At 47.3% G+C, this 21,460-nt stretch overlaps 2 protein-coding genes across 3 annotated transcripts; both read left to right on the top strand.

Annotated features, from left to right (window-relative positions):
• The first annotated feature begins 772 nt into the window (after nucleotides 1–772).
• Nucleotides 773–14,102, top strand: LOC144721625 (stress-70 protein, mitochondrial-like). The gene is made up of 17 exons (XM_078599415.1): nucleotides 773–879; nucleotides 1,819–1,877; nucleotides 2,514–2,601; nucleotides 3,535–3,716; nucleotides 4,188–4,312; nucleotides 4,487–4,560; nucleotides 4,997–5,103; nucleotides 5,970–6,132; nucleotides 6,549–6,641; nucleotides 7,719–7,928; nucleotides 8,488–8,715; nucleotides 9,514–9,618; nucleotides 10,271–10,388; nucleotides 10,855–10,949; nucleotides 11,612–11,704; nucleotides 12,701–12,841; nucleotides 13,229–14,102. The coding sequence occupies exons 1-17, from the start codon at nucleotides 841–843 to the stop codon at nucleotides 13,337–13,339; spliced, it is 2,031 nt and encodes a 676-aa protein (XP_078455541.1). The 5' UTR covers nucleotides 773–840; the 3' UTR covers nucleotides 13,340–14,102.
• Nucleotides 14,103–16,203: 2,101 nt separating this feature from the next.
• On the top strand, nucleotides 16,204–21,202 carry LOC144721623 (AP-5 complex subunit sigma-1-like). 2 transcript variants are annotated; one of them, XM_078599411.1, is made up of 2 exons: nucleotides 16,204–16,536; nucleotides 20,197–21,202. In XM_078599411.1, exons 1-2 carry the CDS (start codon nucleotides 16,219–16,221, stop codon nucleotides 20,713–20,715), a joined length of 837 nt encoding a protein of 278 aa, XP_078455537.1. In that variant the 5' UTR covers nucleotides 16,204–16,218; the 3' UTR covers nucleotides 20,716–21,202. The 2 variants fall into 2 exon arrangements, with proteins under 2 accessions (XP_078455537.1, XP_078455538.1); XM_078599412.1 differs by having other exon boundaries at nucleotides 16,382–16,536; nucleotides 20,193–21,202.
• The last annotated feature ends 258 nt before the right edge of the window (nucleotides 21,203–21,460 follow it).

The following is a 21,460-nucleotide window of genomic DNA, read 5'->3' as shown; positions in this document are numbered from 1 at the left end:
TGGATGAAAAAAATATAAATAGGTCCTCTTGGTTCTTTCGGTAAAATCACGTAGAAGAGAAGTAATAAAATAATAAAAATAAAACATAATACAATTATTCTCACGACGTTTCGGCCACAACGCAAGCAGCCGTCCTCAGGTGAAACCCAGGTCCGTCGAGGCGACAGAGTCTGAATGAGAATAATTTTATTATGTTTTATTTTTATTATTTTATTACTTCCCTTCTACGTGACTTTACCGAAAGAACCAAGAAGATGAATCCCTGCAATCACGAATGCTTTAAATCAAAATTTAATATAAATAGGCGTTACCCTTCCCTGCAATAATACAGGTTCTAGATTTGAAGCTTTCGTGATTGCAAGGATTCATACTCTTTGTTTTTTTCGGTAAAGTCACGTAGGTTAAACAATCAATAAAATAAAATAAATGAAATCAACTAAATCGTTTTACCTACGTGACTTTACCGAAAGAACCAAAGAGTAATAATACAGGTGTTAAGATGTTCAAACACCAATCGATACCAATGCAAGGCAGCAAGGGTCCCATAGATAAAATCAGCAGTTTTAAAATGTTTTAATTGATATGCATATTCAAATAAACCAATCCCTATTAAAAATGGCATGATAAATTGTTGCAGGCACATTGCATGATCCTGCTCGATCACGTGACGCTCTCAGGCAATTCGACTCCTCCCCCCCCCATTTCACTCCCCTCCCCCGTCTCCTAGCACCACGTGACTCTTTCCCCCGCTCTCCCTCCCCTCGGGTATCACGTGACGAGCCCCCACAACCCCCCCGCCCTTTCGTCTCACGTCGCCAGTCGCAAGCAGCAGCGTCCGCCATGCAAGCGTCCCGTGGGCTCGCCGGTTTCCTCGCCAAAGTGCGTAAATGGTCTCGCGTTCCGTCTCGGTGGTAGCGCGTCCGTCTTCTGAAGGCACGCTTTCATGCTAACACGCCTCGTGGTGCCTTTAATTCGCGTTGTAACTCGTAACTGCGTTGCGTGAGGCCTAGTGATCGCCTAGCCGGCGGGCAGGCTTTTTTGAGGCCTAGCGACAGCATGGTTGGCGCGGTCAGCGGTGTCGTCGTGGTGTATCGGTTGCCTTAAAGTATTTTTCGCAGGTTTATAACTTGAGTTGGTGCGTGCCTAGCAGCGTTTCCACGCAGCGCCGAGCTGCCAAATTTGTAGAGAGACCGACTTTTGAAAGCTTTAAAGAGAAATGCGAGAGTTCGCTGTGCGGGTGCGTGCGATCCACGTGGTGGCGAGGGCGAGCAAAGGACTACGCGAGGGGTTTAACCTTTGCACTTTCAACTCTTGTCAAATATATTTAGTTAAACTATACATCTTTGAGTGCGCGTACAACGATTGATTCGGTTACACATTTAGTGTGCGGCCTCAGGTCCGTGGAACTCGCGCCGCCACACGTGGTCGGGGGAAGGGAGTGCGGACCGGACTCGCCTGTGACCTTGGGGCCATTGTGTGCCACATTTACGGCGAGGTCGGCCTCGCGGGGGTCAGCGAGTCCATGGGCCTTTCTAGAGAGACGAGGTGAAGCCCTCCCGAGGTGCATCGCACGTCCGAGCGGCGTTGATGCCTTGTTGCATAAGCTGCGCCAAGAACTAAAAGGCGCAATTACACAATGGGGCTGATGTAAGAGGCCTGCAATGGGGGGCTGACTCGTCTTTCTGCGTGTAGCAGCGGCCTTGAGTCATTAATTCACTGTGACATAGCATATTTTAGTTGTATTTATTTCATTTGGGAGTGCTTAGTGATGCATTTAAAATTCCTGACGTGATCTATTTTGTGTGTGTTACTTTCTAGGGGCAATGGAGTTCTATGCACCAAGATGTTCTAAAAGGATTATCACGCAGGCAGTATGCGTAAGTATTACGTGAAGGTGATATTTTAAACTTTTTGGGATTTATATAATGAGCCTTATGAACTCAATTAAAAACGTCACTCATCACTGAGAAATAATTAAAGTTGGTTTTTCGTTTGTACACGAAAAACATTAATACCTTCAACTTACTAAAAATGATCTTAATTTCAGTATAATTTTGACGATTTAAATAGACTTTAATAAAATTTACTTAAAACGTGCGTTTTTTGTCCATGGCTCAAGTGGCCTTAATTCAAACTAATGTGCCATGCCTCCATATTTACCCCCCCCCATATTTCAGTGGCACATTCCGTACCATGGTTCATGTAACAGAACCAGAGAAAGACGGTTGAAGTATTTTTAGGTGACAGTGCAGTTCAACATCATAGACTGGTCAGATTCACCAACTTTTCTCCCAAATGTACAGTCACATCAGCGCGCCCCATCCTGCTGTGACTTTAACTTGGGAATATCAATATGCAGACTTTGGCACGGAAAGCTGAGCTTCTCCCCTCGGTGGCCTGTACTTTAAGACTGCGACATAAAAACCACAATATCCGGTTTGATCAACACTGAGTGCCTTGCTTTCCATGTTGACAGGAACATGCTTTGTGTTAACTAGCAATGGATTTTGCAGGTCGGAGGCAATCCGCGGAGCGGTGATCGGCATCGACCTGGGCACCACCAACTCCTGCGTGGCGGTGATGGAGGGCAAGCAAGCCAAGGTGGGGCGTACGAACTTCACTGCATTGGACAAACCCACTTGAAGTTCATTGTCCGTGAAAATAATTCTGAGACTTTTTGTTACAAAGTGTGAAAAACGTTACTGATAATTACGAGGAATTCTTAAAGCATAGTTTACGGTTCTAACATGAAAAACACGAGAACATGTACTTGAAATTCGATGTTTTTGTGTGGAAATGTATTTTTTACAACAAAAATATCTGCACCAATAATGCAAGTTTTCTGCCCACATTTAAGTTATTGACTAAGGTGACCTTGTTCCCATCTAACCCCATGTCCCCATCTTTCAATCTCAATACCACACTTCATAAAATGATTAATGTCAGAAGAAGATGATTGTTAAGTTTACCTTCTCGGTAGTATATTGTGACTCCAGTGCAGTTCAACATCATAGACTGGTGAGATTCCCCAACTTTTAACCCAAATGTACAATCACAGCAGTGCTCCCCATCCTGTTGTGACTTATTTTGGGAATATAAACCTGCAGACTTTGGCACGGAAAGCTGAGCTTCTCCCCTCAGTGGCCTGTACTTTAAGACTGCAACAGAAAATATAAAAATATTCAGTGGTACAGTGGTAATACTTGTGCCTCATAAGCAAAAAGGGCCTGGATTTCATCCTGAGTCAGGCACCTATGTGTGTGGAGTTTGTTCTCCCCCTGGTGTGCATGGGTCTCCAGGTTCTCTGGTTTCCTCTCACAGCTGAAACAAATATACAGTGTAATTGGTATTGGCCAAACATCCTAAGTTGAAAGAGTACTTGCAAATCACTCTCTTGGGATAAAACAGAAACATTTCCCCTTCTGCAGAAATTTGGCAGCACCATCTTAAAAGTTTTGGCCATATTCTTTAGAGATGTCCTCAAACCTATTGAATAATAATTAACAGAGCACTTTGCTTTGATGGTGGGGTCAGGTGCTGGAGAATGCGGAAGGCGCCCGAACGACACCATCTGTGGTGGCCTTCACCGCTGATGGCGAACGACTGGTGGGTATGCCCGCCAAGCGGCAGGCCGTCACCAACCCAAACAACACCTTCTATGCTACCAAGCGTCTCATCGGACGCCGCTTCGATGACTCCGATGTGCAGAAAGACATGTGAGTGGTGACGGTGGCACAGTAATCTCTCGGTTAACACCCTCTCTTTCTCGAAACATTCTTGCTTTGAAACTTCTGCCAGTTTGCACCTTGCTGCTTATCTGGAAAATTTAGAATCATCCAGGTGTTTCACTTTGCATATAAACTTAAATGGTTAGTCCGGTAGATATTTAGTTTTTTGATTATTAGATGAACAACTAGTTAAAGATAGGCACTGCACATAGATAAAGATTGCCCATAGCACAGAGGCACTGCACTTACAGAGTGGCATAAATTAAATAACTTTCCACATTTATCATGAATATTGCTTTATTACAGAATTTGCATTTTTGCCAATGGGTCGATTCTGAAGGTTTATTGTCAAAAAATTTCACAACCATTATTTACACGTCTCTTATTAGAGGCAGTAACTAATACATTTCTAGTTCCTTGTGCGAGGTTGAAAGTTATCTATTTGGTTGTGCTCTGCAGGAGTAACTTATCGTACAAGATAGTACGGGCGTCCAATGGGGATGCTTGGGTGGAGGCCCACGGGAAGGTGTACTCTCCCAGTCAAATCGGGGCCTTTGTGCTCTTGAAGATGAAAGAGACCGCTGGTTAGTAGTGCACATTTTACACGATAACACGTGCATGCTGTAGTGGTTCATTGATTATGCAGTGTGTTGGCATAGTTATGTTTTATGTCGTTAGCCTTAAATTCATAGCAGATGCATGACTTTCAAATTCTCTGAGGCTTATGTGACCATCTGTGGTTTGTTTTTTCAATGCAGAAAACTTCATGGGAACGTCCGTGAAGAATGCAGTGATAACAGTGCCAGCATACTTTAATGACTCGCAGAGGCAGGTGAGCGATGACGTTTCATTATGTTATTTTGGTTATCAGCACCTACAATTCACAGTACACTCAATACCTGATTGTCCAGGGTAATGGGAGGTGGGCTTGGGGAGGTTCTTCAGATAAAACAAGGACATGGCTAATGTGAAACATGTGCGAATTAAGCTATAACCACATGTATTGTTTACCTAGAATTTGTCAATTGTTTTTGTTATTTCTGAAATCAATTTATTTGCAGCCATATTTTCAGTCATGTGGGCATTGAGTCACTGACCCTCAACGGGTAAAGAGCAGCGAATAAACCAGCGTGCCTGTAAGCTTTTTTTCAGTAAAAAAATTAAACCGCAGTTACTTCGCCCATAGATAATTGAGAGTTATCAAATCTTTTAGTTTCCATGTGCTCAAAAGTTTTATGTGTGTTGTGGTGTGTGTTATGGTCTGTCAGGCAACAAAAGATGCTGGACAAATCTCTGGCCTGAACGTGTTGAGGGTGATCAATGAGCCAACTGCAGCTGCCCTCGCCTACGGTCTGGACAAGGCGGATGACAAAGTGTAAGAAAATGACGTCGCCACTGGCCTCTTCGCTTCCCAACTAGGCACAGTCGCGTCCATTTTTCGACGACGTCTTTCCCTTGCCTGTGCAATGATGATATATTGACACAGCATTCCAAATAAACACAATTTTTGTGGAATATTTAAAGTTTATGCTGAGCGCAGGCAAGGAGGGATTGTCCAGGAATCGGTGTGGTGCAAGGTTGTGTTTAGCCACAGAGGATTGTGGAGTTGTAAGGCCATTTACACTTTAAACAGCTTGGTTGTACAGAGATGGCTTAAAGTGGCATCTGGCACGCTCTGTAACCATAACTATAATCCATAAAATGTGCAAAGTCACTGTGAAATCTACATCGCCACTTGGAAATGAGATGGAATCTCACTTGACTTGTTTCTCATTCTAGATTGACAGATAACATTATGAGACCAGAAGTCTGTTTCAAGGGAGACTTGCATTTAGATGAATGGCAAAATAGCAAACTAATTTAAATGTGTAAACGCACAAGAATAACTGTAAAATTTAGCAGTAAGAAAAACACTTCTAACCAGATTTCTATTAATAAGGAATATTGGTCTCATAGTAGCGTACTGTTTTACGTAAAAGTCGTATATGATTGTAAATGGAAAAATTTTAATATTTAATATATAGAAACATCCTCAGCTCTATTGTAATATATAATGAAATTTTAATTTATATAGCATCTAAAAGATTCAGATGTTGTACATAGCAACCTGTCTCTCAAGGAAAAAAGTTAAATGGAAAATATAAAAAAGTAACTAAATCACAAAACCATCGCACGTTTGGCAGATTAAACACCCGCACGGTCATGTTAATGAGTTCCTCCTGCACGCTTCTGCTGCTCCAGCATTGCCGTGTACGACTTGGGAGGAGGCACCTTCGACATCTCCATCCTGGAGATCCAGAAGGGGGTGTTTGAGGTGAAGTCGACCAATGGAGACACCTTCCTGGGTGGTGAGGACTTCGACAACGCCCTGCTCAAGTACATTGTTAAGGAGTTCAAGCGCGAGGTGAGTCCCCCCCCCCCTCATCAACACCTCATTACGCATTCCTATGAGTCACCGCTTCATGTCTCTGAATATTGTATGGGTCACTGGTAGAGTAGGCTTGTGACTAGTGGTCACGTTCCATCTCACAACCTCCGATCCCCCTTGTCAAGTCCGTCTCTCGAACCAGACCGGACAAATGTTGCTTTTCTGTCACAGCTCCTGCCATCTGGAATTAACTTCCTCTCTCACTACGCATGAAGACTTTTCTCAAATGTGGCTCACCTGGTACGGGGATATACTTTGAGGGTCCCCGATTCTGATAACTGCTCTGCTTGAGGATTCATTCAAGTGTCTTGGGATGCAGCTGCATTTTCTTTCGGTGCTTTATTAATTGAATTTCTTGTTTGTCTTGAATTGTGTGTGTGTGCGCGGTGCAGTCCGGCGTGGACCTCACCAAAGACAGCATGGCCCTGCAACGTGTGCGGGAGGCAGCCGAGAAGGCCAAGTGTGAGCTCTCCTCCGCTCTGCAGGTACTGCACACTGGGTGGAATCATCACACCACCTAATGTATAGCAGCAGTAGAACACATTCCTGCGGATGGAGCTGGTAGGAACGTTGGGTTGCTCGGTCAATGGCCAGGGTCAACGGCGGCGTGGTATGTTCCACAAATATGCCCAACTGTGAGGGCGGGCATAAGCCGGCGTGAGTAGGTTAAACGTTGAGTTTTATAAGGGCACCACGGGGTGACCAGCCCCTCCCCACCCAGCCCCACCCCTCCCACCCCCCACCCAGCCCCACCCTCCCCACCCAGCCCCACCCATCCCATTTTTGCATGCACGACGCGCTGGTGGAACCACGTGGTTCCTACCAGTATAACAGAGTGATTTTCATCAACTGCTTTCTCAGCGATGGCTCTGGGATATCGTTCAATATTAAATGTTTCATTCAGGTTTTTTTGGAGTGGAAATATAATTCAGTAAAGTTGATTGAAAAGCATTTGAAATTCCATTTTTTTTATGTAGTGGTTCAGCATGTTTGTCGATTACATCCACAAGCTATATTTTGAGATTTTAAATTCAATCATTTCTTAATTCATTGTTTTGGAATATTTACCAAAGTTTTCACCCACATAATAAAATATCTCTTCACACATTGGATGCAACAAGCCCCGAATCGTACGGTCACTGCTGCATGCTCCGTTGTGCGGTGACATTCATTTTTGGGAATATTCACTTGCAGCTTCAAATCTAGAAAGGAAACTGAGTTCACTATTCGGTGGCCTGTGCTTTGAACTTGCTACAGAATATATTTTTATCCCTCAAAAGTAAACCACTGTATTCAGGACAATATATAAAACGGGGTGGAAGTGAGGTGGTGCTTTCGTTTGCGCAGTGAGCTATGAACCCGGCCACCTATGTTGCATGGAGAGGCCGTCATCCAGTGTTATCAAATTCGTACAAGTTTTTATCAAAATAAGCTAATTTGCAGCACTTTGTAATTATTGATATGAATGTTAAACCCAATAAACCGGCATCTTATACATCTACTTGCTTAGGTTTTTTATCCCCGGCTGCATTTAAGAAACTTGTGCCGCCTACCTTTTGCAGACTGACATCAACCTGCCGTACCTGACGATGGACTCATCGGGCCCCAAGCATCTCAACATGAAGCTGACGCGGTCGCAGTTTGAGAACATTGTGGGCGATCTGATCCGCAAGACCATCGCTCCCTGCCAGAAGGCCCTGCAGGACGGCGAGGTGGCCAAGTCTGACATCGGCGATGTCATCCTTGTTGGTGGCATGACCCGCATGCCCAAGGTATGGTCCGCTGCAGGGTCTTGCATTAATAACCACAAAAGTGAGACCATAGTTTAAACGTTTTTTTCCCCCATTGCAATGTGTTTGTGTGTGTGAAACCTTGGTCATCAATGCAGAACGTAGAAGAAAGATCTCAGCTTTTGAACTGTAGTACTGAAGAGAAGACTTGCATATCCCATGGACATCATTAAGAATCAATGAAAGTACTACAGGGGATTGGTGAAACGGCCAGAGCATATGCCTTAATAGACGGATGGAAACTAAATGATTATGGACACACAGCTAAGCATGATAGGGAAAATCTGCATTACCTTGATGTTTATATTTCAGCAGTACAACAATAAACTTTTCCTGCATTTCATTTTGCTTCCCACACCACAGTCCCCTAAGTACTTGGTTTAATTCCCGCTACGACAATGCAAAGTAGGCAACGTTATGACGATTGTTGTGTGGTGACTGCTAACGTAGATGACACTAACCGCTGGTTTGTCGTACGCATCTGCCCACCATGTCCACCCCCCCCCACCCTTTCGCTTGCCGTTCATTCTCCCCGCTGCAGGTCCAGCAGACGGTGCAGGAGGTGTTTGGTCGCGCGCCCAGCAAGGCGGTGAACCCAGACGAGGCGGTGGCGATCGGCGCCGCTATCCAGGGCGGCGTCTTGGCGGGCGACGTCACGGACGTCCTGCTGCTCGACGTGACTCCCCTCTCGTTGGGCATTGAGACCCTGGGCGGCGTATTCACCAAGCTCATCAACCGCAACACGACCATCCCCACCAAGAAGTCACAGGTGTGAATGTTTGCAAAAGAAATGGCACTTAAACTTCGAGTTGTTGTACTTGCATCGTGATGTGTGTTTAAGCACTTGCTGTTCAAACCCCCAATATCAATAGATAGAAACGCCTGCTATCCACTATTATCTTCACAGATAATGATGTCTTCATGAAGCGGTTGTAAATTCCATCCTGTTAGCATTAGACCGCAGATTGTTGTGCAGATATTATTGAAGTTATATTTGAAGGCGAACACATTTATTAAAATCCACTGTTTTGTGCCTCCCTTAGTGGTGTGGCTAAAGGGGCGTTTTTCTCTATACGGAAGACGGTTAACGTTAAAATATAAAAAATATACGGAAATACGTCAGCCCCGCAAAGGAATATACCAAGATATAATGGTAGGTTTTTACCCTTTTAACTGGTACAAAACTGACACCTTTATTCAAGGCATCATGTTTGCAATGACCACAACACAAGTAGTCAATAAAGCAAACAAAAAGAAGCAACTCTGATAAGGATAATAATATGCACTGTCCTTGAAGTTGATTGGCCCACACCCGAGACGGCTTTCTTTAGAGCCTAGTCCCCATTGGTGTAGGGCCAGATGACACGCCTTCTGGTGTCATCTGCCGTTTGTGCAGTGATGATTTAAACGATACAGCATTCCGAAAAAAATGTGGAAAACCAACAGGGTTATTCTGAGCACAAACTATGGCATAACTTCACAAAATATATCTCAAGAGGCATCCTCTTTGCCGAGGTGCATTGTCGATGTGACAGCTTCAGGTGGAACGTACCCTTTTTTGTTGCAGGTGTTCTCCACTGCCGCCGACGGACAGACGCAGGTGGAGATCAAAGTGTTCCAGGGTGAACGCGAGATGGCCGGTGACAACAAGAATCTGGGACAATTCACTCTGGTACAGACACGATGACCCAAAAAACTCCATGAAGATAAATGTGAAAAGGATTAATGTAGTAAATGAGTCTATTGGATTTCTGCTCTAGCTTTTTGTTTCTAACACAATTGTCTTCTGTTGGAATTACTTGGAACCGGTTGCATTTTGAGTTTCTCTAGAAGATATGCCTCTTAATGCGAGATCGTTCCTGATTGAATTTGGAGTAGTGAGTGGCAGATCTCAGGTATCCTATGTGCATTGGCTCCTGGACTCTGTATAAAATGGTTAAATTGAAGGCTTGTTTAGTATGGGTAAATATAATTTGGTGTGCTGCTCATTAGGGCGGTTTATAACATAAGGGCTTGCAGCCAGCAGAGCTAACTACATGTAAGTAGCCCTGGATACAACTGTTGAAGTGTGGCCTCCTGTTTACAAGGTCTCTTTGGAGGAACATTATACCTCTGACTAAGCAGATGACACAGAATAATAAAATGTCATTGGTAACTGATACAGCTATTTTCCTTCCTTCTGGCTGCGCTTGCCTTGGCAATGGAGAAGTAAGCCTTTCTATAGCATCGTCTATTTTTAAATATAAGGGCACGCAATGGACTTGACTCCCAATTGCACCGGGAAAGTAAATGGGTCGTGTCTTGTTTTGCTTCTGATGGCTTAGGTGGGCGTCCCACCAGCCCCGCGTGGGGTACCCCAGATCGAAGTGACCTTCGACATCGACGCCAACGGCATCGTGCACGTATCCGCCAAGGACAAGGGCACGGGACGCGAGCAGCAGAGTGAGTTTACCGTCTAAACAGTGCGTGGGGGGCGGGGAGAGGGGGGAGGGCATGACAGTGTGGGGTGATGGGCGGTTTGGTGGAGACTGGGTCGTACGCGCAGGCCTTTACACAGGCCATCTTCTAAGCTGAGAAGGGTAATTTGTCAGTTTGTGAGTTGTCTGTCGGTCACAACACTCAATTTTGTCAACATCGAGTGGGTTAATTTTGACTGGAAATAAACCGATCTATCGTAGTGATGATGTACTAAGTAGAATTCATGACATTTGACCTACAGCTAAAAATAACACGATTGAATATTTTTCACCGTGCTAAACTTATGGTCTTTTAGAAATTTCGAAACTTTTGAGATGGGAGTTGAAAATAGCAAAATAAACGACAGATGTTACACTTTCCAGTTATATCAACTAAAGATTTCATGATATAGCAATCCCCTTACTGTTGCCGTGTGTGGTTGTGCCTGCAGTTGTCATCCAGTCATCGGGTGGCCTCAGCAAGGATGAGATTGAGAACATGGTCAAGAACGCAGAAAAGTACGCGGAGGAGGACCGGAGGAGAAAGGTGCGTAAAGGATTCGGATTATTGTTGCGTGTTTTACCGAGGCCTCGTAACTCCTCAAGCTCTGGGAACTCGACAATGATGTTTAATATTTTTCGTCAACAGACTTTGAATTGTATGGTGAGTGTTAATCTCGACTGAGTCTTGTTCCCCTGTGCCTGTGGTGCACCCAGCCCAAAACATTTTGGAGGAGGCAAATAGTTTTCTAACCAAGAGTACTAATTTGTAAATAAGTTTTCTTAACGTTTAGGTTTTCCTGAAACCCCAACGCTAGAATCCTGTTTGAATGTACAGTCATACCCCGATTTATGTTTTCCCCTTTTCCATCGTTTCGCAAGTAAGTCACTTTATTAATTCTGCTATCCGATTTGCGTCCCTCAACCCCACCCATCGCTGACAGCATCCGTCCTTTCTTGTATCTGTCGTCTACCCTGTAAAATGCTTTGACGTTTCGATATTCGTCATCGCACCTTTCAGGAAGGCAATCCCTGACGCTAATTGGGGCATGATTTTATATTACAACAATACAGCCTTGAAAAATCACGATGGTCTTGCGTAAAAATGTGCGAGTGCTCCTGTCCGTTGATGCACGTTCAAGTGTGGCGTGCTCGATGATGTCACTGCTGCCCTTGGTGATGGCGCGTGTGGTCGTCGTGTCCTTGCAGGATCGTGTGGAGGCCGTGAACCAGGCGGAAGGCATCGTCCATGACATCGAGAGCAAGATGGAGGAGTTTAAAGATCAGCTTCCAGCCGATGAGGTATTCTTCACAATACTGCATTGTGTACCATTTATTAATTGTTTTGAATGACCAAAGTTTTCACCGAAATAATTAAATCACTCTTTAGATTGGAACGCAAATCCCAAAATCGTATGGTCACTGCAGCACGCTCAGTTGTGCAGTGACAATCACTTTTGGGAATATTCACGTGCAGTCATTGACAAAGGAAACTGAGTTCACTCCTTGGTGGCCTGTACTTTGAACCTGCTACAGAGTACATTTTCGAGTAATGCAATGTGCATTCAGCAATATGTAAAGTGAGGTGGAGTAGTGGCACGTTGCTTGGTGTGCACTGTATTGTGAATTTGGCCATGTCCGTTTGATTCTCGACCACGCCTAACATCAGTGGTGTGTGTCTGAGCTGATCTTTGACATGTCTCCCCCGCACCAACCACCATCCACAATTTTTTTCCTGACCCTTTGCTGTCAAAAACATATTCCTGTAAAACATACCACGGTAAATATATACCATGGTTAACCCGTACGTACAGCCTTGGTTTTGCTTAACCTTAGAGATTTGTCACATTCTGGGCGATTTGGTTATTGGCAAAGCGCGGAAAGTTCTATCTAAATTTATTTTTTGGACACTTATTTGTTTAGTGAATACTCTTTACATGTGAATTTCACACAAAGCACCAGATACACAAGAAAAATAATAACGTGGGAGTGATGGCCCCACAGCTTTGGAGCCTAAGGCCTGGGTGGTAGGTACATGTGTAACTAGTCACGGGTTAACCGCGATCATAACGAATTGGCCAGAAAGCTGCAGCGTTGATTTCCCTGGACATGGCTGACATTGCTGGAACTTGCAGGGGACATGTCTGTTGAACTATTTTCTCACCGTACGTCGCCAACCCTGATAATCGGAGGACGTAGCTGCATTTGCCCTCCCCCCACTGAGAACCATATTCCCAAATGATGGCGTATGTCTTGCTAACACACCTGTCGTCTCCCACACGTCTCTGCGTGATCCAGTGCACCAAGCTGAAGGAGGAGATCGCAAAGGTGCGGGAGCTGCTTACGCGGAAGGACACCGAGACGGGCGAGGCCATCAAGCAGGCGGCCTCCACCCTGCAGCAGTCCTCACTCAAGCTGTTCGAGATGGCCTACAAGAAGGCAAGTCGCTTTGCACGCACCTCTCGTCCGCTTTGAGTGGTGACATTCCGTGTGTTGAATATTGCAATCGCTGCTTTTTGAATACATTTCTCGGGTAACAGATGAATTCATCAATCGCTGTGAAACTGGTTTGTTATGCAACTACTTATGCGTGTGAGAATAGCTATCGACGATTTATGAAAAATTTTAATTTAATCATGCAAATGTTACATTTAGAATAATACTGTACAAATGATACAGAACAAGAAGTGGGACAAATTAGATGGTAAAAATTAGACAATTCTATTAATCAAATCTATCCTGGATGGTGTTTGACAATTTATCAAATTGCCGCTAGAGTTGACCCATTGCTCGCCCACTAACCATGTTTAAATCCTTGCGCTACAGATGGCGTCAGAGAGGGAAGCTGGAGGAAGTGGCAGCGGTGGCAGCGGCGGCAGCAGCGGCGGCAGCAGCAGCAGCGGCAGCCAAGAGGAGAAGAAAGAAGACAAGCAGTAACGCCAGTCAAACGCACGGATTACAATATTGGCGTTTGACTATGGACACCGGAACCCCCCCCCCACCCACACCGTTGTGTAGCGTTACGAAAATATAATTCCACTTGAGATTCATTCATTACATGAGAGTTGGTGAGCAGATGGGGACAGATGGTCACTTAACAGTGTTGTGGAAACGCAAACCGCTTGCGTAACTACAGCACTAATGATATAAAAAAAAGTACACGGCAGGCAACTTATTCCGCTGTTTATTTTCATTTTAAATTGACAGCATTTGTGATTGCACAGTCATTTCTATGGCCCGTTTCAGAGAAGAAAAAAGAGAAATATAATTTATTTTGCTGGCTTTTTTTACCGACGCATGTTTTGTGGCTAAAACAAGGGGGGAAGGCGCAGGTAGGATGCTAGTTTTTGAAGGCGCTTACACACGGACGCTGGCTGCTGTATAGTATATATCTGCAAATCATTGGACCTATCTACAGCTTGCGCTTGTGTGATTGGGGCACTGTTGGCGATGTGGAAGTGAGTGGAGGGGGAAGGGTATTAAATGGCCTTGTATTTACTGGTAGTAGGTCTGTGCTCTGTACAGAGTTAGATACTTTTTTTAAGTGTATTGTTGGTGTCTGCTACATTACTGCCTATTATTGAGGCAATACTGTATTCCAACGCACTTGTACGTTTAAATGTGATTACAAAATAAAGGTGATGCATCGTGTTATGAGCACATCGTCTCTTGTAATAAAAGTTACTGTGCAGGGTGCAAATTGTGTATCAGTATTTTATTGTGCAAATCTTGCATTTACAAAGATTGTGTTACACTGCGCCTATCGAATCAAAATAAAATTGGCGTTTACAACCCTTTTGTCAATACACTGTAGAACACATTCCTACGGAGGGAGCTGGTAGGAACGTTGGGTTGCTCGGTCAATGGCCAGGGTCAACGGTGGCGTGGTGTATTCCGCAAATATGCCCTACAGGGCGGGCACAAACCGGCGTGAGTAGGTTAAACGTTGAGTTTTATAAGGGTGTAGTACCGTTGACGCGTGGACACCCGAGTAGAGGCACACGTATTTATTTCACAACAGTCACTGGGGACATACAGTACTGGAGGGGGTATCAGCCCCCTCACCCGGATAGCTGGGAACACACGGCTAGCTACCCCTAGCCTGCCTCCTAATCCTCCAAATACTGGGCTAGGGGAGGCTGTCTGGCCCGACACTGGTCAGTCGGGCTACGGTACCCGGAGTCCCAGAGTCCTGGCTCTGGTTCACGGGACCACGCCGCTGGCTCGGTCCTGCGCGGCCCTGACAAGGGCGGCGTCCCAGGGGAGTCCAGGGCTCTAGCTAGGCAGTCTTCGGTCTTCAAGAGTTTACTTAAACATTCTGCCCCGAGCCCTCTGACACATCCCCCTTTATACTCCACCCCCGCTGAGGGGTGGGGCCCCGGGCTGCCTGGTGCGGACGTCGTTGAGAGCACCCCCCCCCGTGCACTCACGTAGCCCCGCCCACTGTGTTTGTTTCCCATAAGCTGCCATGCATAACGGCTCTCTCTCTAACACCCCTACACATACAGCTCCTCCGTAACACCCCTACAAGGGCACCACGGGGTGATCAGCCCCTCTCCACCCAGCCCCTCCCTGCACGATGGACGGACGGACACAATAATCCCCTGTGGGCTAGTGGAACCAGTGGGTTCCTACCAGTATAACTGTTAATGCCTCACCACCCTCGTCAGTGTGCGTGGAAAGTTGGGAAAGATGCAGGGTCATAGAGGTACAATGTGTATTTTTCTCTGCAGTCATTCCTCGTGATCCGAGTAGAATGCACTTGAGGTTTGCACAAAACATTCCATATCACACTTGAGCATGATGCACAAACCTTGCACCGAAGTATAGGATGCAAACTGGGCTATGCCTGCTAATGACCGATACAGCAGTTAAATATTTTGTTCCAAGTGGACGTTCTTGTCCAGCACGAGAAGCGCTTTGGGAAGTCCGTGCGAAGCGATACCCGACATTGGATGTGAACAATCGAACACGATATTTAATTGCAAATTAGCATTGCAAGTTATCACGATTTAGCAATTCTATTTGAGCCCTCTGACGACTGAGATTCGACCATGTCCGTACAGTGCTCTCTAAACTGCAATGATTTCTGGTTGTCGAACGAATATGGAAGGTCACACTCATTACACAGTGCTTGCCACAAATGAACCAAAGTACGTTGCTGGTCTCGTCAAGGACCGGTCATCCTCGCAGCGGCCTTTAGCTCTTCATCGAACAAACACGGTCAGATGCGCTTCTGCGGCCGACTGGAACGCTTTTCCGATATTAGGAAGCCACTGGAGCTATGCACTTTTAAATCATCTAGATTGAAAACTACGTTCTTCAGCACTGATTTTTGTGTTTTGTTTAGTTGTCCTTCCCCCGCACCCCCGATTAGCACGGTTGGCTACGTACAGCCCGAAAGAAGTTCAATGCAGAGTACATGGAGAAATGGAGAAAGAAACGACGGCCCATAGGTGAACATGGGGGTGCCTGTAGGCTCCTATGGGGAAAATGGAATGCCCACAGACTAACCAGTGAATACGGAATTCTCCGAATGTATGGACTATAAGTGTTTCACTACTTTTAGTCTGACCTCGTAAAAAAATCAACCCTGAGGTTGAAAAATTAAAAATAGGTTTTACCGTTTGTCAATAAAACTGGCGTTAAGATGTTCAAACACCAAATAGATACAAGGCATCTGGGACGCTCTTCTTTCCGATATTAGGAAGCCACTGAAGATGCGCACTTAAAGCCACTCCTATATCCCCCCCTCACCCATCATTTTTGATACCGTCCTGGCAAAAAAGGTCCCATAGATATCGCCCCAAAGGGTAATGAATCGAATCGCTAATTCGACCACGCACGACACCGATTCCGGAATCGATGACCCCGGAAGTGCGCCAAGCACGTGCGCGTGTTGTGTTCGCGCGCGCGTCTCGCCACCACCATCATCATCTCCATCACCACCACATCGCCATCACCATCACCACCATCGCCATGGTTTACGCCGTCCTCATTCACACCGTGAGCTCCGCGGGCCCCTGCCGCGTCCTCTACTCGCAGGTGTTCGCCGCCGAGAAGCTCCAGGACGACGGCTGCGAGGGCGAGCGGCTGCGTCTTCTCCGCAAGGAACGGATGGCGGCGGTGGCGAGGTATAAAGAAGGCCTCTCTCTCTCGCTCTCTCATGATTATCGGGAAGTTACCTCGGCCACTCCGGGTCAGGCGGGAGATTCGTTGCTGTCGTGGTGTGAGATGGTGGTGGGCGGGGGGGGGGGGAGCGCGCTGGACTTCCTGAGAGGGTGGCCCTCTGGTTAACACGGAGGAGGCTTTCGCGAACAATATCATCCATAATACAGGGATTGTTTTGGGTTAGATCGCGTAAATATAAATGTCGTTTAAACCCGCCACCAGCCGATGCAGCCAATTGGTAATGTTTGTCACGTAAACGGAACGTGGCCAATTCGTTACTCGTACAGCACACCGCTTGTGTGTTGGAGAGCAAATCCACAACATTTACAATCTTGAGTACGACGTTTCGCCAGCAATCACAACTAGCTTCATCAGGCGGACCCCGCCCGCCCCCTCCACGCCTTTGTTAACCCATCGGCATAAATTGGTGCTCCGTCGGTAGTCGATCGGCGGTGGCTGGCGTGGGAGAGGATGCCAAATATCCTAGTGAAAGCCATTCGGCCAACAGTGAGACATTAATTGTCAGAGTTCGATGTATAGGGTTTATGGGTGGGAGTTAGGGATATGAGAAAAGGGTTTTGTGGATGGGGTTAGAAACGAAAGTTCCCGATATTTGTCTTTTCGCGCAACTGTGGGGCCCGTAATCGTGGCCTCCACGCTGTCCGTGCTGCGTTGTGCTGTTGGTCATGGCAGCCGTCTCGGCCTGGCCACATTGGCAATGTCAGACCGATGTGGCGGCGTCGTCACACCGATGCACAGGCCCTTTGTGTTCATCCACACGCTGCACGAAGGCCTTCCCACGCCGTGTCGGTCATCGGGGTTGTTTGACCATACTTCACCACGCCGGTCAATGCGAGACCGTGCGGTGGGCCGATGGTCTTGGCAAGGACTTCATCATGCAGCAGTGGATGGCGACAAATGACATCTATTTCGATTTAAAGCTTTCGTGACTGCAGGGATTTATCTTCTTTGTGCTTTCGGTAAAGTCACGTAGAAGGGAAATAATAACATAATAAAAATAAAATAATTCTCACGACGTTTCGGCCACAACGCAAACAGCCGTCCTCAGGTGAAGAGCAGGTCTGTCGGGAAGACAGACGCTGTCTTTCCGACAGACCAGACGCTGTCTTCCCGACAGACCTGTTCTTCACCTGAGGACGTCTGCTTGCGTTGTGGCCGAAACGTCGTGAGAATTATTTTATTATGTTTTATTATTATTTTATTATTTCCATTCTACGTGACTTTACCGAAAGAACCAAGCAAATGACATCTAGCTCCGCGAAGTACACAGCGTGTAAACGCTCACTCAAGCTGTTCGAGATGGCATCTTGACTCGAGTACCGGCCGGGGCAGTTTGTCACGCCGGTGACGGCGACACGACCAAGGATGAATGAACCGTGAACCGTACACACACACACACAGATACACACGACGCGGATAACACAGTTGTCGCTCTCCTGCCCACTTTTCGTTATCACTGGAGTGGCGGTGCAGCGGCGTGAACCCCACTTGCCCGAGGTTGATTCCCAACAATGGCTAACATCATTGGCGAGCGATAGATAGCTCACCACTTTTTTGTATTATGTATTTTTTACTTATTGTGGTGAGCCCTCGAGCCCCGTACAAGGCGCCGATGGTTTCTGGGGGGGGGGGGGGGCGTGGGGGGGCTGTTCGCGCTTCAGAACCATACTTAGGCGGGGAGTGGAAGGCTCCATGCCCCGGTGGGGATTCTCCGTCGGGGGGGAGAAGGGGCAGTGAGGGCTTTTATAAATATGGGGAGGGAAGAGGGGGCGGTGAAGAGGTAACCAGCGTTCTAAGGGGAGGCCCGGTGTGGTGCCGCGAGGGGGGGCGGTGGAACACTCCATAAATCATAAAACATCCACGCAGCATGATGGTTGGGGGTGACAACCTCTCCTCGATTCTGGGTCCATCTCACCTGAGCTGCCCGCTCCCGTCTCCTGCTCCCTGACTTGTCCACCTTTCCTCTCGTTTTAAACTTCGAAGGTAAGTAGACAACCTGGCCTCGAATTCCCATTGGTTATCGCAACTTCTAACATGTAAATATGCCAAGTCAAAACTTGACTTAGGCACCTGTGGGATTTAGTTTTTATGGTGCATTGTAAATACCCGAGGCTCAGTCAGAGAGTAGGGAAACTTTAGGATTGTTATGGTTCAGTGGTTATTGCCTGAATATAATAGAGCACTTGTGAGATTCGTGAGGTGCATTGTTTATGCCCGGGGCTAAATGAGCCAGTCTATGGCCCCATCTCCAACTACAAACGTTGATCTCAGTGGTTGATATTTGAAGCGAGTCCGTGTTGTGCTCTGTGGCAACAGGGGATAGATTTACAAGTTGAATTGCATTGTCATATTTTATTAACAAAGGATTGAGCTACTGTTTGTGATTGCTGACATTACCTATAAATTATTCTACTTGGTACACGGATGAGGCTGCTAAAAAAAACGAGACAAATCGCCGATGAATTATTAAATTGCAAAGCACTGGTAATTCTAGCCTGATCTGTTTGGCAGCCACAAACGTTGAATCTGAAAACTATAGCAGTATCGGTACCGCGCTTTTGTGCGACGGCGTTGTGTTTAAGAGGGTGTGGAAATGTAACCGATGCCAGCGATTGCGATGACATCTTTTGCTTCTCACTCGCTCCCTTGGGCATAGGCGGCGGGGGGGGGGATAACATATTTTTTGGGAGGCAGAAATAGAAAAGTAATTTTTCTAAGAAAATCTTACTTGTTGTGCAATTAATGAAATGTATAACAACAACGATTGAAAATGAATGTCCAAAAACGAGACGGCACAATCGCGCCGCTAGCATAGCACATGGTAGACGGGCACAATCAAGTCCACCACTAGCAAGAGCACGTGGTAGACGGGCACAATCAAGTCCACCACTAGCAAGAGCACGTGGTAGACGGGCACAATCAAGTCCACCATTAGCAGAGCACGTGGTAGACTGGCACAATCAAGTCCACCACTAGCAGAGGACGTGGCAGACTGGCACACTCAAGGCCACAGGTTCACGTCCTCTACTCGTGGTGACCTTGCGCTCTCTCGCCAAGTCCGGCTTTGAGAGGTTTTACCGTACCGGTGAATACTAACACTGGTGAATAGGTTTCAGGGGCAGGTGTCTGAGCCCTGTTAGCCATAACCACTCACCGCATAAATCAAAATGAAGTTTGCGTGTCACCATAAGTCATGATCAGTCCACTGCTGAATGAAGGCATTCCCATATCACCATCCATGGTTTCGAGATACCACAATCCCTCTCACTCCTGCACATGAGCTGATCTCATTGCTGTCTTCATACCGGTCATCTTCTCCGATGTGTGTTCTCTCCTTCGGCTGCCAATCGATCTCACCACCTCTACAAGATGTGTAATACGCCGTATTTATGAAAACGTATCTCTAAATACGGCGTGTTGCAAATTTCGATTGAGCGAGAGGCGAGACAAAATATGCTCCAGTCACCGACCCGCACTCACAAGTACGGTGAAGTGTGCTGTAAAAAAAACCTGAAAATAACGCGGCACACCCCGTCCCGGTCGTCACAACCCACGTAAGCCATGGCTGCCCCCCGTTCCGCATTTCCTTCATCGCCAGGCAGGTGCAGGCGGCGTTCCAGCCCTGCAGCGCCAGCGCCTCGGCACAGTCGACGGCGGCGGCGGCGTTCCCGGGCGTCGAGCCAACCGCCGCGCAGGAGGCGGCGTTGTCGGCGTCGCTCGAAGTCGGCGCCCTGCGCCTGCCGGCGGGCGACCCCTGCGACTCGGAGCTCAGGGCGCTGTGGCTGCCGTTGCCCGGCGACGGCGGCGGTGGCGGCGCCGGCCCCGCGGCGGCGCCGCCGGCGGCGGCCGCGTCGGTGCTCGCCCTGACGCTGCTGTGCGAGGAGCACGACAACATGACGCTGGCCGAGTCGACGCTGCGCCACGTGCGCCACGCCCTGCTCGAGCGCCTGCTGCCCCCCGTGGCGCCGGCGGCGGCGCTGGGCTGCGAGGCGCTGCTGCAGGCGGACCGCGTGGACGCGGTGCTGGCCGCGCTGCTGCCCTTCGGACAGCTGCTCTTCCTCAATCACCAGTTTGTGCAGAGCGTCGAGAGGGAGCTGAGCGCCTACGTGAACGTCAAGTGACGTGGGTGGTGGTGGCCCTGACACTGATGTCTTATCGGCGAATGTGCCCCCCCCCTCTAAAAATGAGTGAAGGACACTGAATTTTGCCGCTTGCTCACCCGCCTGTTTGGCGATTTGGCGAATCGCGACGATGCATCTATTTGCCCGCTGACCGTTTTGCCGGATTGAGCGCCGCGTTGTTCACTTTTACCGCGCAGGTTTTCGCGGTCGTGCTGTCCAGACCCCACCGTCCAGCGCGCGTCCGGGTTGTTGCCGCGTGTTGTCGGGACCGTAGCACCGAGTGAGAACGTGAGCGTGCGATTCCAGTTCCTGAAGAAGATGCCTGTCTTACTCGGGAGTGTCGGAGCCATGTCGCGTCGAAAGGTTGTCGGGTCGCTCTATCAATGAAGCTGTTGACACATCGTTGTTTCCCCCCCCCCCGTGATTGAGTGTGACAACAAAAAGACATTCTTCCGTAATTGCCGTGAAAATTAAATGTTTACTTTTTTTTTGTCGCTGAGCGAATCCGTATGTATGATATTTCCCGTGGATTTGCGTTGATTGCAGGGTGTGCGTTTGCGGTGGATATTTGCCCCATGAATCACTTATGGCGCCCTCAGTGTTGGCACGGCTGGCGGCTTTGTTAATGTCAGGGTTGTTCTATTCCGAAATTGGAAGAGTTGCACACCCTCATTAATTGTGACCACTTGTGAAAAATACCTTTTTGATTGAAGTATCATCGACTGGTAACTGTTGAGTTACGAGC

Source organism: Lampetra planeri, chromosome 12, assembly GCF_965212315.1.
Source record: "Lampetra planeri chromosome 12, kcLamPlan1.2.h2, whole genome shotgun sequence".
In the NCBI taxonomy this organism is placed as follows: Eukaryota; Metazoa; Chordata; class Hyperoartia; order Petromyzontiformes; family Petromyzontidae; genus Lampetra; species Lampetra planeri.
The sequence above is the reverse complement of the archived record's forward strand: the minus strand, read 5'-3'. Positions and strand labels throughout refer to the sequence as shown.

Coding starts and splice junctions, on each gene's coding strand:
- LOC144721625 (XM_078599415.1), top strand. CDS start 841: ATGCAAGCGTCCCGTGGGCTCGCCGGTTTCCTCGCCAAA. Junction 7,929..8,487: donor GCATGACCCGCATGCCCAAG/GTATGGTCCGCT, acceptor TCCCCGCTGCAG/GTCCAGCAGACGGTGCAGGA. Junction 9,619..10,270: donor ATCTGGGACAATTCACTCTG/GTACAGACACGA, acceptor CTGATGGCTTAG/GTGGGCGTCCCACCAGCCCC.
- LOC144721623 (XM_078599411.1), top strand. CDS start 16,219: ATGAATCGAATCGCTAATTCGACCACGCACGACACCGATTCCGGAATC. Junction 16,537..20,196: donor CGGATGGCGGCGGTGGCGAG/GTATAAAGAAGG, acceptor ATCGCCAGGCAG/GTGCAGGCGGCGTTCCAGCC.